General features: G+C 36.5%; 1 protein-coding gene across 1 annotated transcript in view; it reads right to left on the bottom strand.

Annotated features, from left to right (window-relative positions):
• COL24A1 (collagen type XXIV alpha 1 chain) overlaps positions 1–16578 on the bottom strand; it is a 143341-nt gene that overhangs the window by 92638 nt on the left and 34125 nt on the right. The window contains exons 8-13 of the mRNA XM_086754112.1: positions 13288–13332; positions 10970–11023; positions 9712–9756; positions 6701–6754; positions 5968–6012; positions 765–818 (exon numbers count right to left, since the gene is read on the bottom strand). Coding sequence (XP_086610238.1) covers positions 765–818; positions 5968–6012; positions 6701–6754; positions 9712–9756; positions 10970–11023; positions 13288–13332 — 297 coding nt within the window. The remainder of the gene's footprint in view (positions 1–764; positions 819–5967; positions 6013–6700; positions 6755–9711; positions 9757–10969; positions 11024–13287; positions 13333–16578) is intronic.

The raw sequence follows: 16578 nt of genomic DNA, 5'->3' as shown, positions 1-16578 counted from the left end.
GCTGCTCTTTCGTCCAGCACTTATTGCTGATCTCTTGTCTGGCCCAAAACCCTTTCACTGGTTTATCAAAGGAAATCTGAGTTTGGAGCTTGCAGCCAGAGCTTCCCTACAAATACAGCAAGACAGCAAAGCTAAGCTCCTTTGAGGGTAACCAGTGAAGTGACATGATCATGCCACAGTCTGAATACCATACCATGAGAGCACTTTAGCCTGCACATGCTGCCAAAGACAAAGCTATTATCATACTGATTATAACGCACGAAATGACATGCTAGCATAATTGTATTCAGTAACAGTTCAAAGGATGAAATCAACTATCAAATGCATAAGCATACAAAAGCTAGCTTTTTGGCACACATGCAGAATCCCATTTTGTTAAAGTGATCTTAGAATGATGGTTTAAATAAACAACACAATGTCATACCCAATTATCCAATGCAAGAATTTTTGAAGATGAAATATTAATCAGTAATGCAATGAGGAGAGCAAGACATCTGATTCTCAAGGTAGTCAGCACATGCAGCAGCAGAAACTGTGTTCTCTCAGCTTTCTGTTTCTTTTCTCTCTTTTTTTTTTTTTTATACCACTGCTCATTACAGTACCATCCTAGCAGTTTCCATGGAAAAGGAACAGTCCAATTTTTTTTTCCTCTGGACTTCAAGACATTGCTTTTGAGGCAAAAGTCTCCTTCCCATTTGTGAGGGGAGTTAATATTGAGTGTCAGAAATTTGACCATGTTAATCAACACACAATTTGATACTTACAGGATTCCCATCTGGACCAGGGGGACCTCTATTTCCAAAGTCACCTGGAAAACCCTGAAGCAGAAGAGAGAATGCTTGTTGTTTATTATCCAAGACATGAAGGGTGGCCTGAATAATGAATTCGTATAGGTATTAAAAATTAGGACATCAATAAGCAGATTCAGGGAGAGAGATGGAGGAATGGAAGAAGCAGAAGGTTTCACACACACATTTCAAATGAATGGAACAGAATAGTAGTAGTTGTTTGTCTCCTAAAACCATAACCAAAAGACATAACTACACACCATGTAAGCATAGGGTAAAATCAGATACAGTGTTTTAAGAGCAATATTAAAAGGTATTACTTGAATTGTTTGCTTGCAGTCTCTTTTCCTATTTAGTATTTTTACTTCAAATATCTTTTCCTGTTACCTACAGCATTCACTAAAACATGAGTCTTTTGTTCTCGTCTTACACTTCCCCAAATATCAATGGTTGCAGTTGCAGCATGACACATATTCATTAGAAATAAAACTTTTCATCCTTCTGGCACAATAGTGTCCTTACTAATGTGAACACCTGCCTCAGTCTGCATCTAGAAACTGAAACAATAACTCAAACAAGACATGGAAAAGTCTCATTCAGAGTTTTGACTTCAGAGATTAGATTAGCAAGAGAGGGAAAAAATCTGACTGGCCAAGTCAGACACTGAAGTTTGAAACACAATTTCTATTTCTTGCTTGAGAAGTAAAATGAAATGGAAATCCACTACTTTACTGGCTGTAATCTTACTTGCTTGCTCTCAGGGTTTCACAGATTGTTTTACTTCTTTCTGATGTTTCCCTCTGCAGAAGCACATGCGTTGCTGGGGAAAAGTGCCTTGGTTTTTTTGGCAGGTGGATGGGAGGGGATGTTAAAATTAATTTTGATTAGTGTAGTATTGCCAGGTAGATCTTGCTATTTCTCTGGAAGAGCTATATGAAGCTAATAGCAAACTCATGGTATTCGTTTGAAGCAGCACCATGCAATATTTTCACAATTCCTATCACCTTATAAAGTTATTAGAAAGGACAGAGCACAGATCTCCAGAGAAGTCAACATTCTTTTTAATTACATTGTGAGGTCCATGAAAGAGCCTATCACAAAATTTGCAAAATAACAAGCTGGAAAGGGATGCTGCCTGGAAAAAATCCAAGCTAAGGTACTCACAGAAAAGAGACTTTTCCTGGAACTGAAAAATTTTGCACAGTACTAGAGTACCAAGATAAATGAGGTGCATTGACCACAAGAAATCAGCCACAAAGCACCAGAGCATTACCAGTCCATTTCCACTGGAAAAAGGAGCAAATTCCATCCTTACAATAATTTTTACATTAAATACTCTTCTTTGTCTTTTCAATGTTTGAATGTCTTTTTACCCCTCCCCATGTATCAGGAACAGTAATTTGAGGCATTAACCTTTTACCTCTGTAAGACTGTATTCAAACCTGCTGCAGGTCAAAGGTGCAATTAATTTGGTCTTTTAAATCTACCTTGTTTGGAGGACATGCACATAGCAGACCAGCTCAGGACTTAGTATAGTACTGACTTTCCTTAATGGAATGGGAGATACACACAATATTATATGAACAACAGTCAATATAAAACTACAGCAAGGAGATGGAAAAATAGTATCATAAACCAAAGTAGTTTAAGCACTGCTTAAGCCATATTTGGCTTCAGTAATAACTTAAACCAAAATTCTATAAAAGTTAATGCAACTTTTATGTGTGTGTGTGTGCGTATATATATATATATATGCACACAGACTGCTAAAACAATATGTTGAAACAACTTAATAGGCTCTTAATTGCTATCACCGTGCATCATACTGTGAATTAATCTGAGACATGCTCAACTCTCTCTGTACCATCTTTTGGGTTGATCTTGGTTAGAGTTTTTCTCTGCATTCTCCTGCAACTTCAAAAAAGTACAAGATAGGAATGCCTCTCACAACAATGAAGTTATGGACCTCACAAATAACAATCTATGGCCATAACTATAAGATCTGACAATGCAGGTCCTTATAGGATTACTGTCTTTTAAGCAGTAGAGGTTCACAGGTTACTGGTCAATAAAGCAGATTTCATTGATTCTCAGTCTGCACACTATTGGCCAAATTTTTGCACAATTCTGAAAATGTACTGTAAAATTTCACACATGCAATATGAGTATTTGACAGTGCCTATGTTGTTAAAATATACCAGCTGATAGGATGCAGACAAAGATTAATTTACTACCCTTTCCTTAATAGCAGAATGCTTTGGTTGTACTGCCTACCATTGGTAGATGTTGGAAGAGGCAGAATTGCCATAACATACGTGAATGTGGTTTTTTTTGTTTTGTTTTTTTTTTTTTTTAAAACCACACAAATGAGTCATCAAAAGTGAAACAGAGAATGCAATGGGACAGTTTTATCAGCCATCAGATCATAAATGCAAGTCACAGATGATGGTTTATATACAGCAGAAACCTAGCATACTATGAATTAAGAAAGGGACAGATTACCCACAGTCATCATACCCACATTCTCAACAGCATTTGTCTTCTATCTGATGCTGATAAAACTATCTCAGTAAGTAGAAAAACGAAAGGAAAATGCAACATAGGAGAACAGTCGGAAAAGTCTAAAATTGGAAGCAATACAATAATACTACTGTGCAACAAATGTTTTATTACATCAATATTATCATTTAACATTACTATAAAGCATACAAAGGATGGCTATTCATAATTTTAATATAAAACAGAACCTGAACTGTTTTTACAGTTACAGTGGACCTGACTAATAAATTCTTGGTATAATTCACAAGGTCTGTTCTGTCACATTGACCTCTGGTTATATCTAATCCCACATAGGAGGTAACGACATAAAAACACTCCCCCAAATGTGATCAAAGTATGTATGTAAAATCACTATGCATCATACTAACAGGACAGACAATGCATTAAAAATACTGCAGGACTCGCTGAATTTCATACTACAAGCATACAATGGAAAGTAATTGAATACATATGCTTTTATTATAAAGTATTTTCTTTAAAGCAAATTGTATGCAAAATTAACCTAAAATTAAAACAAATCCTCACACTATAATCATCACAATAAAGATTTTGCTAATGGAATACTTTGTTCCATTTCAGATACGCCAGAGACATTACAAATACGAATAACTATTCAATAAACCTGCTAAGCAGTAGAATTTTGAGTTGTAAGTGTACAATGCCTTGTACAATCCACTTTCCTTACACTTTAATATTACTTTCCAAAAAATGAGATCACATTTGGGATCTGTTTTCTTTCAGAAGGATCTCTACCAGTCAGACAGGTTTTTTTTTTCCCCAAGAATTATTATTGACAGAAGTTTTGTCCAAAGAAATAAGTTGCATCCTAGAACACAAGCTGAGGATCCTGACTTCAGGTACTACTAGGCAATTCCCATGCTGAATTTCCTTTAGTGACAGTACCCTGCCCCAAAGCACCAGAGGTGTTAACTCCAGGACACTGTGTCAAAAGATGTTGTCATCACAGCTACCATTGTCTGAGGTTAAAATAACACATATTCTCTAAGCTTGCGATCCAAAGCACTTCAAGCCAGGTTCCCATGTGATTGCTCTCCTAGTTTGGTCCCTATATTAGTAGTCTTTAGTCTAGTAAGTACTTTATAGATCATATAAAGAATTTGGAAATACCTTGGGATTAAGGAAATTACAATGTTAGAGAGTAATCAGTACTGAATGAAAGTAATAACAGAAATTCTGCAGAGATGCTTCTGGTGCCCTGTCACCTACATGAAACTAGTCTGAATTGATTTATGTAAATAAACGTCCGTATCAGAGCATAGCATTATTTACATTGTTAATGAAAAAATAACTGTTTACCACAGCATGTACAGCACCAACTGTTAAGGACAGAACAAACTACTACACTGGTGATCAGAGGCCTTGCTCAAACCTGCAACTGAGAATGAGATAATAATGCAAAACGTTTTCAGAGTATGCTGCTGTAACCCACTCTTCCTTTTCTACACTGAGTGTTAGCTTTTGCTTTTTCTCCAGGCTCTCCTTTTCAAATGCTGCACGTGACTCACCAGCACAACACACCACCAACTACTGCAATATACCAATGGCACACACCCCTCCTTGCCCAACACTCAGATGCACAAAGTAGCATTTGATTCAAATTATAAGCAAACAATAATATGGTCAACAAGCACAGGAGCACTATGTCCTTCTTGCTGAATAACTAAAAAACAGATTCTTACTTTAATTTTATACCTTAACAATTTGATAGCAGCTTCAGAAAAAGCAGTCTATCAGCTTAATGGCACTTTTCTCTGCATGTCTTTCTCTAAATCAAAAGAAAATCTATTGAAGGCTAGTGCCTTTTCAGCTAGTGTTAAATCACAGAGAAAACAAAACATAATTAAACAGAATCCTTCACAACTTTCATAGTGTACATCAAGGGCAAAACAATGGTAATCACACTACTACTGCTGAACAAGCTTGTTCAACGTGCTAGATGAAAGTCATCTGATCTGCTGAGCGCATCTGAGTGTATGCTTGGAGAATGCTATCGCAGTTACCAACCTCAAACCACAAGCAAGTTAAAATTGTAAACTCCTGGACAGCTTCAAAGACCTAAAATAATAAGGTTGCAGCAGAAAACAAAGCACTTGGCATTGAAGATACACCACAGGAAATATGTAAACTTTGATAATGTATACTTGGCAAATTTGTGTTTATTCTCAGCTGCAGAAATATAGGTTAAGTAGAGGACAGCTTTAATTTACCATAATCCAGAAATATCAGACATTAGCAGCAGCTGATTTACATTCAAACCAACACAAAAAATCAGACTTATGAAACTTGCATCATATCTGTACCTTGTGCTAACACTAATTTTACAGAATATATTTATGTTTTTCTATCATCTTTTAACCCTCAGGTAGCTGACATCAGTAGCCAGCCACAAGGCTCATCATGTTAAGTGTTCCTCACTTCAGAATATCTAGTAGTTAAAACCTGCACAGAATCTGCAGTACTGCAAAGTACTAACTGGAAACAATAGAAAGTCATCTATGGAGAAAATAAAACCAACATTTTTCAGCTGATAAAAGTTAGAGTGAATTACAGGTGCATTTACAATGGCAGCAGAAATTTTAACTCATGTTTGAAGATTTACCTGTCGCCCTTTAGGACCTCTTTTTCCACGGAAGCCTGGGATGCCCTGAGAAAGAACCCATTGTTAGTATGTTTTCTTTTCTACTACAGCTTAAATTCAAGTAATTAAACCTGCATTTGATTGGAAAAGACAGTGTAAAAAGAAGTACCATTAAAAAAATAAAAAAAACCCCACAACTTGAGCAAACAATCATAGAGACAATGTCCTACAACAAGGTGAAACAGAAAAAAAAACTTTGTTTGTCTTTATTGTGGCCATATCAGAACAACTATGAAGAAGGGCCAGATCCTGCTTCCATCAAAGTACCCGGCCAGACATCCTTTATAGTCAAGACAAGAAAGAAAAGGATCAAGCACAGAGTAACAGAGATTAAGATTTCCATGATTGGTTTTATTGCAAAATCATCCAACAACTGACAAATATTAACTGAGCAAAATTGCTTCAATGAAAAATACTCATCATGGACCTTGGTGGTAAGAAAAAAATATTGCCAATCCTTGAAGCTCTAGATTAATTTCAAATAATAATTTACAGCTGCTCCCAATTTAACTATAGCACCAGTGCATTTCCTTGATTAGACTAATTAGATATGATCTAATTTCCTCCACATCAGTTTTGCTTTTACACAAAGACTCAAATGAATAGTTATATCCTGTACATTTTTTCCCTATTCTAACATATATTGCATTACCTCCCAAACATCAATATTTCATTAATGTTCCATTAAACCAACCCTTTCTCCTTCAGGTCCTGGTTGTCCTGCCACACCTGGAGGTCCAATGAAACCCTAAAAACATAAGAACAACTCTTAATTACAAGGCTGCTTCCCACCAACACCGCTTGTCCCTCAGTATTGGCCAGCTGTGGGTTCAAGATCCAGGGATTAAACTCAGGGTCATTTGAAAGGACCAGTGAGGCTCAATCAACTTAAATGTGACTAGGATTTACTCTCCAACTAACAGCAAAACCAATTTCCTATTATAAGGGTACAGAATCAATTAATAAGAAATACTAAGAAAGTGTTCCAACAAGTTGCATCAGAAACCTTATTTATTAGAATAAAAGAAACATGAAAAAGCTGCTGAAGTTAACCTTATTAATGAAATACATCAGAAAAGATGTTATCATCTTTAATAACACTGTGTGATCACTGCTATATGCAGGAGTGCTAGAAAGTTTCCCTTGTCATAAGCAGTATGTTTTTCTTAAAGCTCAGTCACACTGCATCTCTCTCCCACCTTCCCCTGAGAAAGTCAGAAATAGATCCTCTCATACAATCAGTTGTATGGACACAAAAGCATGCTGTTGACTCAGCAGAAATTTTGTACAATTTACAAAAATCGTAATAGAGATGGATTCTGCACTACCAGATTCAAACTGAGATTGGAATAAAAACATTATTAGTTACTAAAAAAGCATCCCCTGCTTTCATCTCTCTCTCTCCAGTCATCAGATTGTAACAATTTTGGGGTTTGGGGTCCTTTTTTTTGTGTGTATATTTTTTGTGTGGTGTGATGGTTTAGCCCAAATCACCACACAGCTTCTCGCTCACTCTCCCCCTCCCCAGGGGGATGGGGGAGAGAATTGGGAAGAAAGGAGAACTCGTGGGTTGAGATGAAGACAATTTACTAAAATAAAAGGGAAAACTACAATAATAACAGAATATAAGGATATTAAAAAATATACAAAGTGAACAATATGTGTTTTCTCACCACCCGATGTCCCAATGACCGATACAGCCCGTCCTGAGCAGCGATCACGGAAACAAACCCGAGCAGCAAGCAAAGGAGCAAAAGGGAGCCAGCAAGGGAGAGGGAATGATGCCAGCAAAAACAAGCAGGAAGGATGGATGCCAGGAAGGCAGATACCCACCCTCGCCTGCCCCCACTTATATACTGAGCATGACGTTTATGGCATGGAATACTCTCTTTGGCCTGTTTGGATCAATTATGCTGTCTGTCTTTCTCCCAGCTTCCTGCATCTGCAAATTAGCGAGACTTGGAAAGCAGGACGGTGTCCTTGGTCTCATTCACAACAACTGGTATCATCAGGGTGTTTATGAACATTCTTCACACACAAAATCCAAAACATACCAGCTACTGAGAGGAAAAATTAACTCCATCCCTGCCAAAACCAGGACATGTGGTTTGTTTGTTTGGGGTTTTTTAATTATTAAAGATAGAAACCATCTTGTCAACAAGCCCTAATGAGAGTAAGGAAAACAAAGGTAATTCTTTTTTCTACAGTTTCTTAAAACAGCTGAGAAGCAGAGTATAGTTTCATTGCAGGAATGTTCTAAACTTAAAGCTCTAAAAATACTTTGTATCATATTGCTTTACACCACCATGGCACAGTAGTAGGTCTCAAGAGGGCTGCATCATCGTTTTTTATTGAAAGTTGCTTGTAGAATTCATATACAGGACTTAGTCTTAAGACCTGACAGGTGCTTTTCCCTAAAATTACTCATACATTGGCCATTTTTAGCTTTGTGTAAACAGAGCAGTAGTAACTTTTCAGGAAGTGACTGGGATCATTTGATGTCTTGTTGGTTAAAGGAAGAATGAGACAAAAATGCATTAAGAATTTGAGAAAAAATAAACTGAAGAAATTTAAAAGATACAGTCCCTGAGGGTGCAATATCTGTTGGCACTTGATCCTGAAAAACTAATATTTCCCATCACTGTAATGAAAACTGACATCAAAAAAACCTCACTCCAAAAGACCAGGGATATGTTTAAGAAGCTGCTGCAGGTAAAGGCTTTTAGTAACTACACTAAAAAAACCAGGACAAAAGCAAATCTAGCAGTGCAGTAAGATTATTTTAATAGATACTTGAGAACTGCTCAGAAACCTGTGCAACGTGAGCCGAGGGCCTGAAAACACCCAGCAAATGGCTCCTTCAAATCCTAGCTGCAACCAGCAACACGCAGGTTTCTGGAAAACTTTATCTACTGCCTGACCATAGAATCATAAAATCAGAGTAGTTTGGGTTGGAAGTGACCTTTAAAGGCCATCTAGTCCAACGAGTCAGTTCAAAAACATACTTATACACACACAAGCTTATGTAGGCATGCTCATGTGCCTATTAAAAAAAAAAAAAAAACCAAAAGAAAAACAAAACAACAAGAAAAACCCCAACAAAATAATAAAAAAAAAACCAACCCAAACAAACCAACCAGAAAAAAAGCCAACCTATTTTACCTCCAAGAATAATTAAAAGTACACCTTGAGTCAGCCTTCAGTGCCCGGGATATACAGGACTACAACTGAATCATCTGAAAATCTTAAGATCACTTTTATGGTTTTTATGTGACAAGACGGTTTCCCTTTATCAACTTCTGTAGCTGTTACAGATTGGAAATGCCAGATATGTCTCGCTTCTTGACAGCTTCTATTATGGAAATAATGCTTCAGGCAGGAAACGTCCACTCCTCTTCACTCCCAGCTCTCACACACCCCCATTCAGTACTGTTTTCCTTCTCCTGCCTGCATGCATTCCAAGCAAGAGGAAGGGCAACAACCAAAGACTGCTCTGTGCTACTCACCATGGGAAAAAAAATCAAATCCTTACATGTATTTTGAAAGAAACATTATGTTTTCTCATTTGTCAGCTCTGTAAAGTCAGAGTGGTTCTGCAGGCATAAAACTGGCAGAGCTGAATGAAATTCCTCATCCTCTTTCTTATGTACTCTCTATGGGTACAAAATAGATAAGCATGCCAAAATACTTAAAATGCTTACTTACTCTTACACCTTTAGGACCTGGGTTACCTTCTGGTCCAGCTAAGCCCTATTACAGAAAGACATGAGTTGTACTTCATTTTAAACAACCAGATATGCTCTATTTAAAAGAACTATAATAGCATTTGTTAACTGTAAATCAGCAACACATTCTTAAAATTAGGATTGAAGAAAGTGTCATAAAGCAGTCCCTTGGAACCATGTTCAGAAAGGTCTCCCATTAATTCACAGCTGAAACTGTGACAATGACTGAAACTTCCTTTACATTAAAATTATTTCTTCTAGGAGGAATTTTTTTCCAGACCCAGTGATCTAGCAACACAGTGACATCATTTCACAGGATTTTTCATAAGCTTTTAGATTTAGACACATTTCCAATTATTTTCACGCAAATATAAGAATAGCATAAGTAGTCCAAATGTTCTAAACATTTTATGTGATTCAACACAAACATGTTATCATCCATTACTATAAAAATATTGTAATGGAATTTTAAAATACATAGCCATTACAAGCCTAACCCAATAAAACACTGAAATATTGGCCAAATTCACCCTTTAAGCAGTCACAAACCCACAAAGTGAATTGCTGGGTTTGGCTCATATACCTTTATGAGAGGAAAATAATGAATATTTCTACTTCATGCCTTATTTGTATTACTGGACTGAGGTATCTGTTAGCTTATTAAGTAAATTTAAAAAAATAAAATCAATATTTAAATAAGTGCTTGTCTTTATAGAAAGCTGCTTTCTGGCTTTATTGTTTCTCCTCCACAAACTTCTGAATGGGGGAAAAAAAAAAAAAAATTAAAAAAAAAAATCTTCTAATGTTCTGCTTCCCTAAAGGGCTGAAGAAATAGTTTCAGCAGTGAAGTAAACACATTGGTGAAAATCAGGAGGAACTATACTGCAACAGAGAGTTTCCTATTGCTTTTGGACTTGAAATATGAAGAAGATAACACACACAGAACCACAGGAGGTTTATGAAGGAGGGTAAAGTGTTTAGACATTCAGTACTTTGGTAGTGTCATTCATGTATGCCAGAAAGGTATAGCATTACTGCATGTAACCCATCCAAGTTTAAAAGCCATGAGACTCAACACTACCTAAAGGGCACTGCCTGTTGTTTCTAGGATAAATGACAGGATGTAAACAAATACATTTATACTATTAGCTGTTCCAAAAGAGTCAGATATGATACTTTTGAAAAGAACAAACAAGAAAACCCCCAAAACTACAAAGACATTAGTATAGTTACTGCACCTGCCTGCCAGGATAACCAACTGCCCCAATATTGCCAGCCATTCCTGGAATTCCCTAAGTGGAAAAAGATGTAGGGGAAGAAAAAAAAAAAGAAAGAAAAAAAAAAGAAAGAAAGAAACAACAAGCAGGTTTAATGTAATGTTTTGGAGTTTATTTGTTTTATTATTTCTCTTTTAATATCTAGTCATCTAGTGATATGACACAGCCTGAGCTTATGGAAAAATTGCTTTTTGAGCAAGCTACACAGCAACATCCTAAAATTTACTCATCATACATAAGTAACTTCACCAATTTCAGTTACATATCCTTTAAAAAGCATTACCAGAAGAGCAGTCTATGATTTTGTGAAATAGAAGAGTACATCACTTATTTCCATAATAAAAACATAGATAAAAAGTAATTGAGGAGGACTACAGGAGACAGGTCTTTATAGTAAAGTAACTGCACTGGTCTTAAATGTGTGTCTTAAAAAATGTGGTAAATGTTTCATTAAAGAAGAATCCCTGTGTCCTTACAAAACCAATTTTTTTTGTTTCTTCCAGAATCAGGTCAATATAGCACTGGATTAGTCATTAATGTATAGAACTTGTCTCCTTCTTACTCCTAATCAAATCCAAAAGTCACGACAACAATCTGACTGTTTATTTTCAGAAAAATGTGCTTTTCTGAAATGGTTCCAAATGCCGTGGGCCCATCACCAAGATACAGGAAGCTCCACCTACCTCTGTTCAGTTAATATTATTTTAAACAAGCCAAGTCCATAAATTGGACAGTCTCCCAGCCTGACCCTTCCACCCACTGTCATATGTCAGTGTTACCATAGCAATGAATCAGGACTTCCTCTCTGAGCTGTTCACAGCTGATTTATGGTGAAACAGCAGTCTTAGGAAGCAGAACTCAGAAGTGCAGATGCAAAAAGGGGTTGCAGTATTTTTTGTTTAAATGAGCTGCCATTGACATGGTTCTGTTGCCTGTTTTCAACCGGTAGCAATTCATCTCCTGACAGATGTTCTGTCATGGAACTAGGATTCATGGCCTCCTATTTTGGCTCACCTGTACCTCAAAATATGCATATATGAAAAGAACTAAAAAAGTAGAATAATCATTGCATTTACAACTTATCTTTTAAAACTTTTCCATTGTTACCAGCTGTTCAAGGAGTTCCACAATTCACACATTCAGAGGAATGTCTGTCCTTGTTGTACAAGCTTCTAAGAACTACAAACACAGGTAGGTGCTACAGACGACAAGTAACCGGTCTAACTCATCAATTTCACCCGCCAGGCCTGAAAATACCAGCAGTAAGAACTATGTGCAAAACAAAACTCTTTCATCTAAAGTGCTCTCTTAAAAGTTACGTCAGAGTATTTTCTAAGTGATAATAATGAAGGAAAATATTTATAGCAGTAGTACAAGAACACAGATATCAAACAGTTGCAAATCACCAGTTTTCACATTCTTGAATGTGTATTGCCTTCGAAGGAACTTACATGCTTGACTGCATAAATAACAAGCAAAATTACTTTTCAACACAAGTTTCACTTTTTCTCCTCCATGGTAACTAACTGATTACTTTTCACCTGCAACTTCTTCAAAGACTGAGACACTCTTCTCCTGATCTTAAGAACGGCTTTTTTTTTTCTCAACTGGCTACAGTTTCATCTGACTATTAAATTATAGTCATCACAGAAAAATGCCTGTGGGCCTATAATAAAAATCACCACTCACTCAACTAAGATTTATGTATAAAACTCATTAAAGTAATGGATGATGTTCATGAGTTTTCATCTCCCTTCAAGTGCCTATCATCTTTTGTCACCACAGTTTCCCTTTCAGTGTCATCCAAAAGACGACTCATACTTCCATCTATTCTGCCATGAGAAGTCACATTAATACTAACAAGATGTCAGCAATTTGAGGTCTTTGAACTTACATTCAGATTGCTTCTTGAACTTACATGGAAGTGAGAAAAAATATAATTAAATTTTCTACATACTAGAAGATTTTAAATGCATTAAACTGATAGAGGTTTTAAGATAATCCAAACTGTGCCTCCAAAAAGAATTTTACACCAACCTCCACCAAGCCAGTGTGGTAGCTGAAGGAAAACAAGCTGGCCTTTACATTTGATTTAGACCATTTTTACCACACTTATCTCTAAATAATCTGAATTCTTGGTCAAGAACTATCAAGTATTTCCTTAAGCAGTCAGTAATTTACACTGGTTGCTTATATCAAACACTTATATTGGATTATGCATTCTTCTATCCTCAATTGTTCATCTGTACAGTATAGTGTATTGTGCTTTCATCACTCACCTGCTCACCTCGTGGCCCTTGCAGTCCCAGATAACCCTTAGGACCCTGCAGGCAGAGAAACAGATATGTGATAAATACAATTAAACATGCAAAATGGACCTTTTTTTTTTTTTCTACTCCAACCTCTCTTCATCAAGAAAAAATAATCCAAACTATTGCCTGCAGCATTAGTGTGGATGACATTTAGCAGCTCATATGAAAGCTGAGGTCGAAAAAAGGAGTAAGAAATCCTGATGGCAGTTTAGACAATTTCAAGATATCAGCATGCTTAAAATCAGTTCCAACTTGTACTCTTTTAAACAAATTATTACACGGGATACTGTCCCTAGTTATTGCTGAAACTGCAGAATTCAATTAGGTACAATGCATTTCTCCATGCTAAATCCCTGTCACGATGCCCTTTCTGAACAAGGCATTCAGAGGAGGTATACAATAGAGGGTCATCCCACATTATTCTAGGGCACTCTCAAGACAGACAGACCTTCCAGGACACAAGGTATCTCTTTTTAAAATTAACATAAAACAAATTCCTCATCCCAGAAATCCTCCCTGTGGTGCTGGAATCGTGAAGCTCTCAAACTTTATTCCCTGCACATTGACCATTTCATGCATATTTTAGCACTCAAAGAAAAAAAAAATTAAAAATAGAGCTGGAACCTGCCATTTGCATCAGTACACTTGAAAGGGGAACCTTCTTGTTGGATGTCTTCACACTATACTAAACATACCCAGACAAGCTGGCCTAAAAGGCCAGCTGTAACAGTTGCATCATTGATGCAGAAGCCAAGTGTCCGGTCCCCACACCCCTTGCAAGTTCCAAATATGGAATATGCAAGTTCCAAAAGCTGCAGCTTGAAAAAGAAAGACCAAAATAATCCTTATTCTGGATAGAAATCTATCAAAAATTGGCCTCAAAGACATTGACTGGGTAGTGGGAGTGTCTTGGCTGATGTCAAACATCTGGCTAACTTGTGGCATGATGATACTTATTAGTCAGTAGAGATTTGAGACCCACTGTAATAAGATGGAATTCTGCAACTGATTTCAGTAGATCAGGTATCCCAAAGTTTTGGATAAGCTTCTGCATGACCACAAGAGTACTTCTGCATACAATTAATTTTATTATCATACACAAAATTAAAAATTTAATGATTTTGTTTGGTGATAATTTTAGATAACAGAAGAGAATGACATTTGTCAGGCTTCAAAATTTGGAATTTTGCTATTATAGTCTTGCTTGAGGAATCTTGATCCAAAGGAGATGTAGTCATTAAGAAACTCAAAGGCCTCATTTTCTCAAAGCTCAACACAGCAGGTGTGGCCTTTCATTTTGCTATTGAAACAGGGCATTGCCAGTTTGCAAAGTTATAATTTATGCTGGCTTTGATCCTTTCCGGTACCTTAAGTCTAAATAATTTATGTTATCTTGTATCTAACGAAGCAGATCTGCTTCGGGGGGGGGGGGAAGTAACAAATAGCCAGGAGCTGATCTTGAATAAACCAGTTAATATGAAATATCCCAAATTACTATATTAATGCATGCCTAAACCCAATTTTTTTTTAAATTGAATTGCTAAAGCAGAACCAAAGATGTCTGCTTAAGCCAGTAATATAACTTTGGCTTTCAAAATGTGCCTCAGAAAGCCATATAGTTTTTTTAAAGTTCAGCCCACTCTGTATTTCATGAGTTTTATCCACCTAGAATTTTATCCTCTCTCCATGCTTAAATGATTAACTAAAATAAGGGTTGCTAGAAGAAATCTCTCAATAGCTTATTATTTCTGTACAAAGAGAAAGGGAAAGCAAATGCTGCTATACACAGAAACACTAAGAGACATTTATCACAATTTCATTTCAAAGTGGGTCAGTTTAGCTGATTAACATCTCTCATTCCAAAAGACAAAGTTTTCACATAGGGGTTTCCTTTCCTGTGACTTAGCTAGTTCTCTTAAAATTTTTAGTTTTTTACTAGTTTGGGTTTGTATTCTTGAGCATACTCACAAAAATAAGACCCAGTTTGCTTGAGCTAAGATGAAACTAAACAAGAATACAAGTTCACATGCACTGGTTTGCAAAATGAAATACCTCCCAATTTCTAATGAAGATTAATGCTCTGATTTAAAAGCTCAATGTGGAAGATAAAGGTTTGAAGCTTTCAATTACATCAATACAGACTTCACGTACGTTACACAAACACAGCAAGTTGCAAGAATACTTTGATCTGCGTGAGACAAAAATCTTTACCACCAACTAATAAGACTCAGAAAAGACTTCATAGCAAGTTTTAGCATCTGACTCCTACCATATCCCTAGCACAGTGGGACCCAGACTCAGTGAAGTTCGTATATAGCAAAACGTAGATGTTAAATCGTAACAGCAAGGATTATTCAAGCCAAGTCTTTCTATCTTACCAGTGCCCACTGTGTTTTATGAGAAATTCTATGCATTTGTTATTAAAACACATCTGGCACAGCACCTGCAACTTTGCTAGAGAGCCAAGAAGTTTCTGTAACCTCTAATACTCAGGAAGTGATGTGTTATATGTAATGCTACAACCATCAGCTACAGAGAGATACTAGTCTTTGAAACGTGCTGGAAAAAAAGCACTGATTTAAAAAAAAAAAACTCAAAAAAACCAACCAACCAACCAAAAAAAAAAACAGTGCTGGGTAAGTCTAGCCTACAACCAGATTTCCATGCTCTGTCACAGCAGCCTTTGCAATGCTTACTTATCAGCTCCATATTGTCACCACACAGCATCCAGTTTTGAAAACCTTCTTCATTGGCCAATGGTTTGAGATTGTTTTTCTTCTCCTTCATAGCTCCATTCTATCTTGTTTGCTGATGTTTATTAACACAATGAAGATTTCACCTAGCATCTCTTACCTTGAATATCCTAAAGAATGGAAATATCACTTAAAAAAAAAAAAAAGCACACATATAGAAGATGGACCTTTTCTCCATCTAATTCAGTAGAGGAATTTCTCTCAGAGTTGACGTTTCCCCCTGATCAAAGAAAATTGTACTCTCTAGGAGAAGCAGTGGAGGACACTTAGATAAATTTCAAAGCAGTACCTGTGGTGATGTCAACATTGTGCTACTTACTATCTGTCTTACCTTTTACAGGATACAAAAGGAAAGACAAAAGGAGAGCCCTTGTCAGGTTGCATCCAAGTTTTTTCCTTCTTATAGTATTATCCTTTAGTATGTAAATTTTGTCAGGATTTTATAGATCCAGATTCCCTTGATTTACTATTACACACATATTAGATAGGGAATAAAGCCCACAAA

This window comes from Chlamydotis macqueenii, chromosome 8, assembly GCF_036417535.1.
Source record: "Chlamydotis macqueenii isolate bChlMac1 chromosome 8, bChlMac1.mat, whole genome shotgun sequence".
Taxonomy (NCBI): domain Eukaryota; kingdom Metazoa; phylum Chordata; class Aves; order Otidiformes; family Otididae; genus Chlamydotis; species Chlamydotis macqueenii.
Note: the sequence above shows the minus strand (reverse complement) of the source record. Positions and strands in the feature narration are given on the sequence as shown.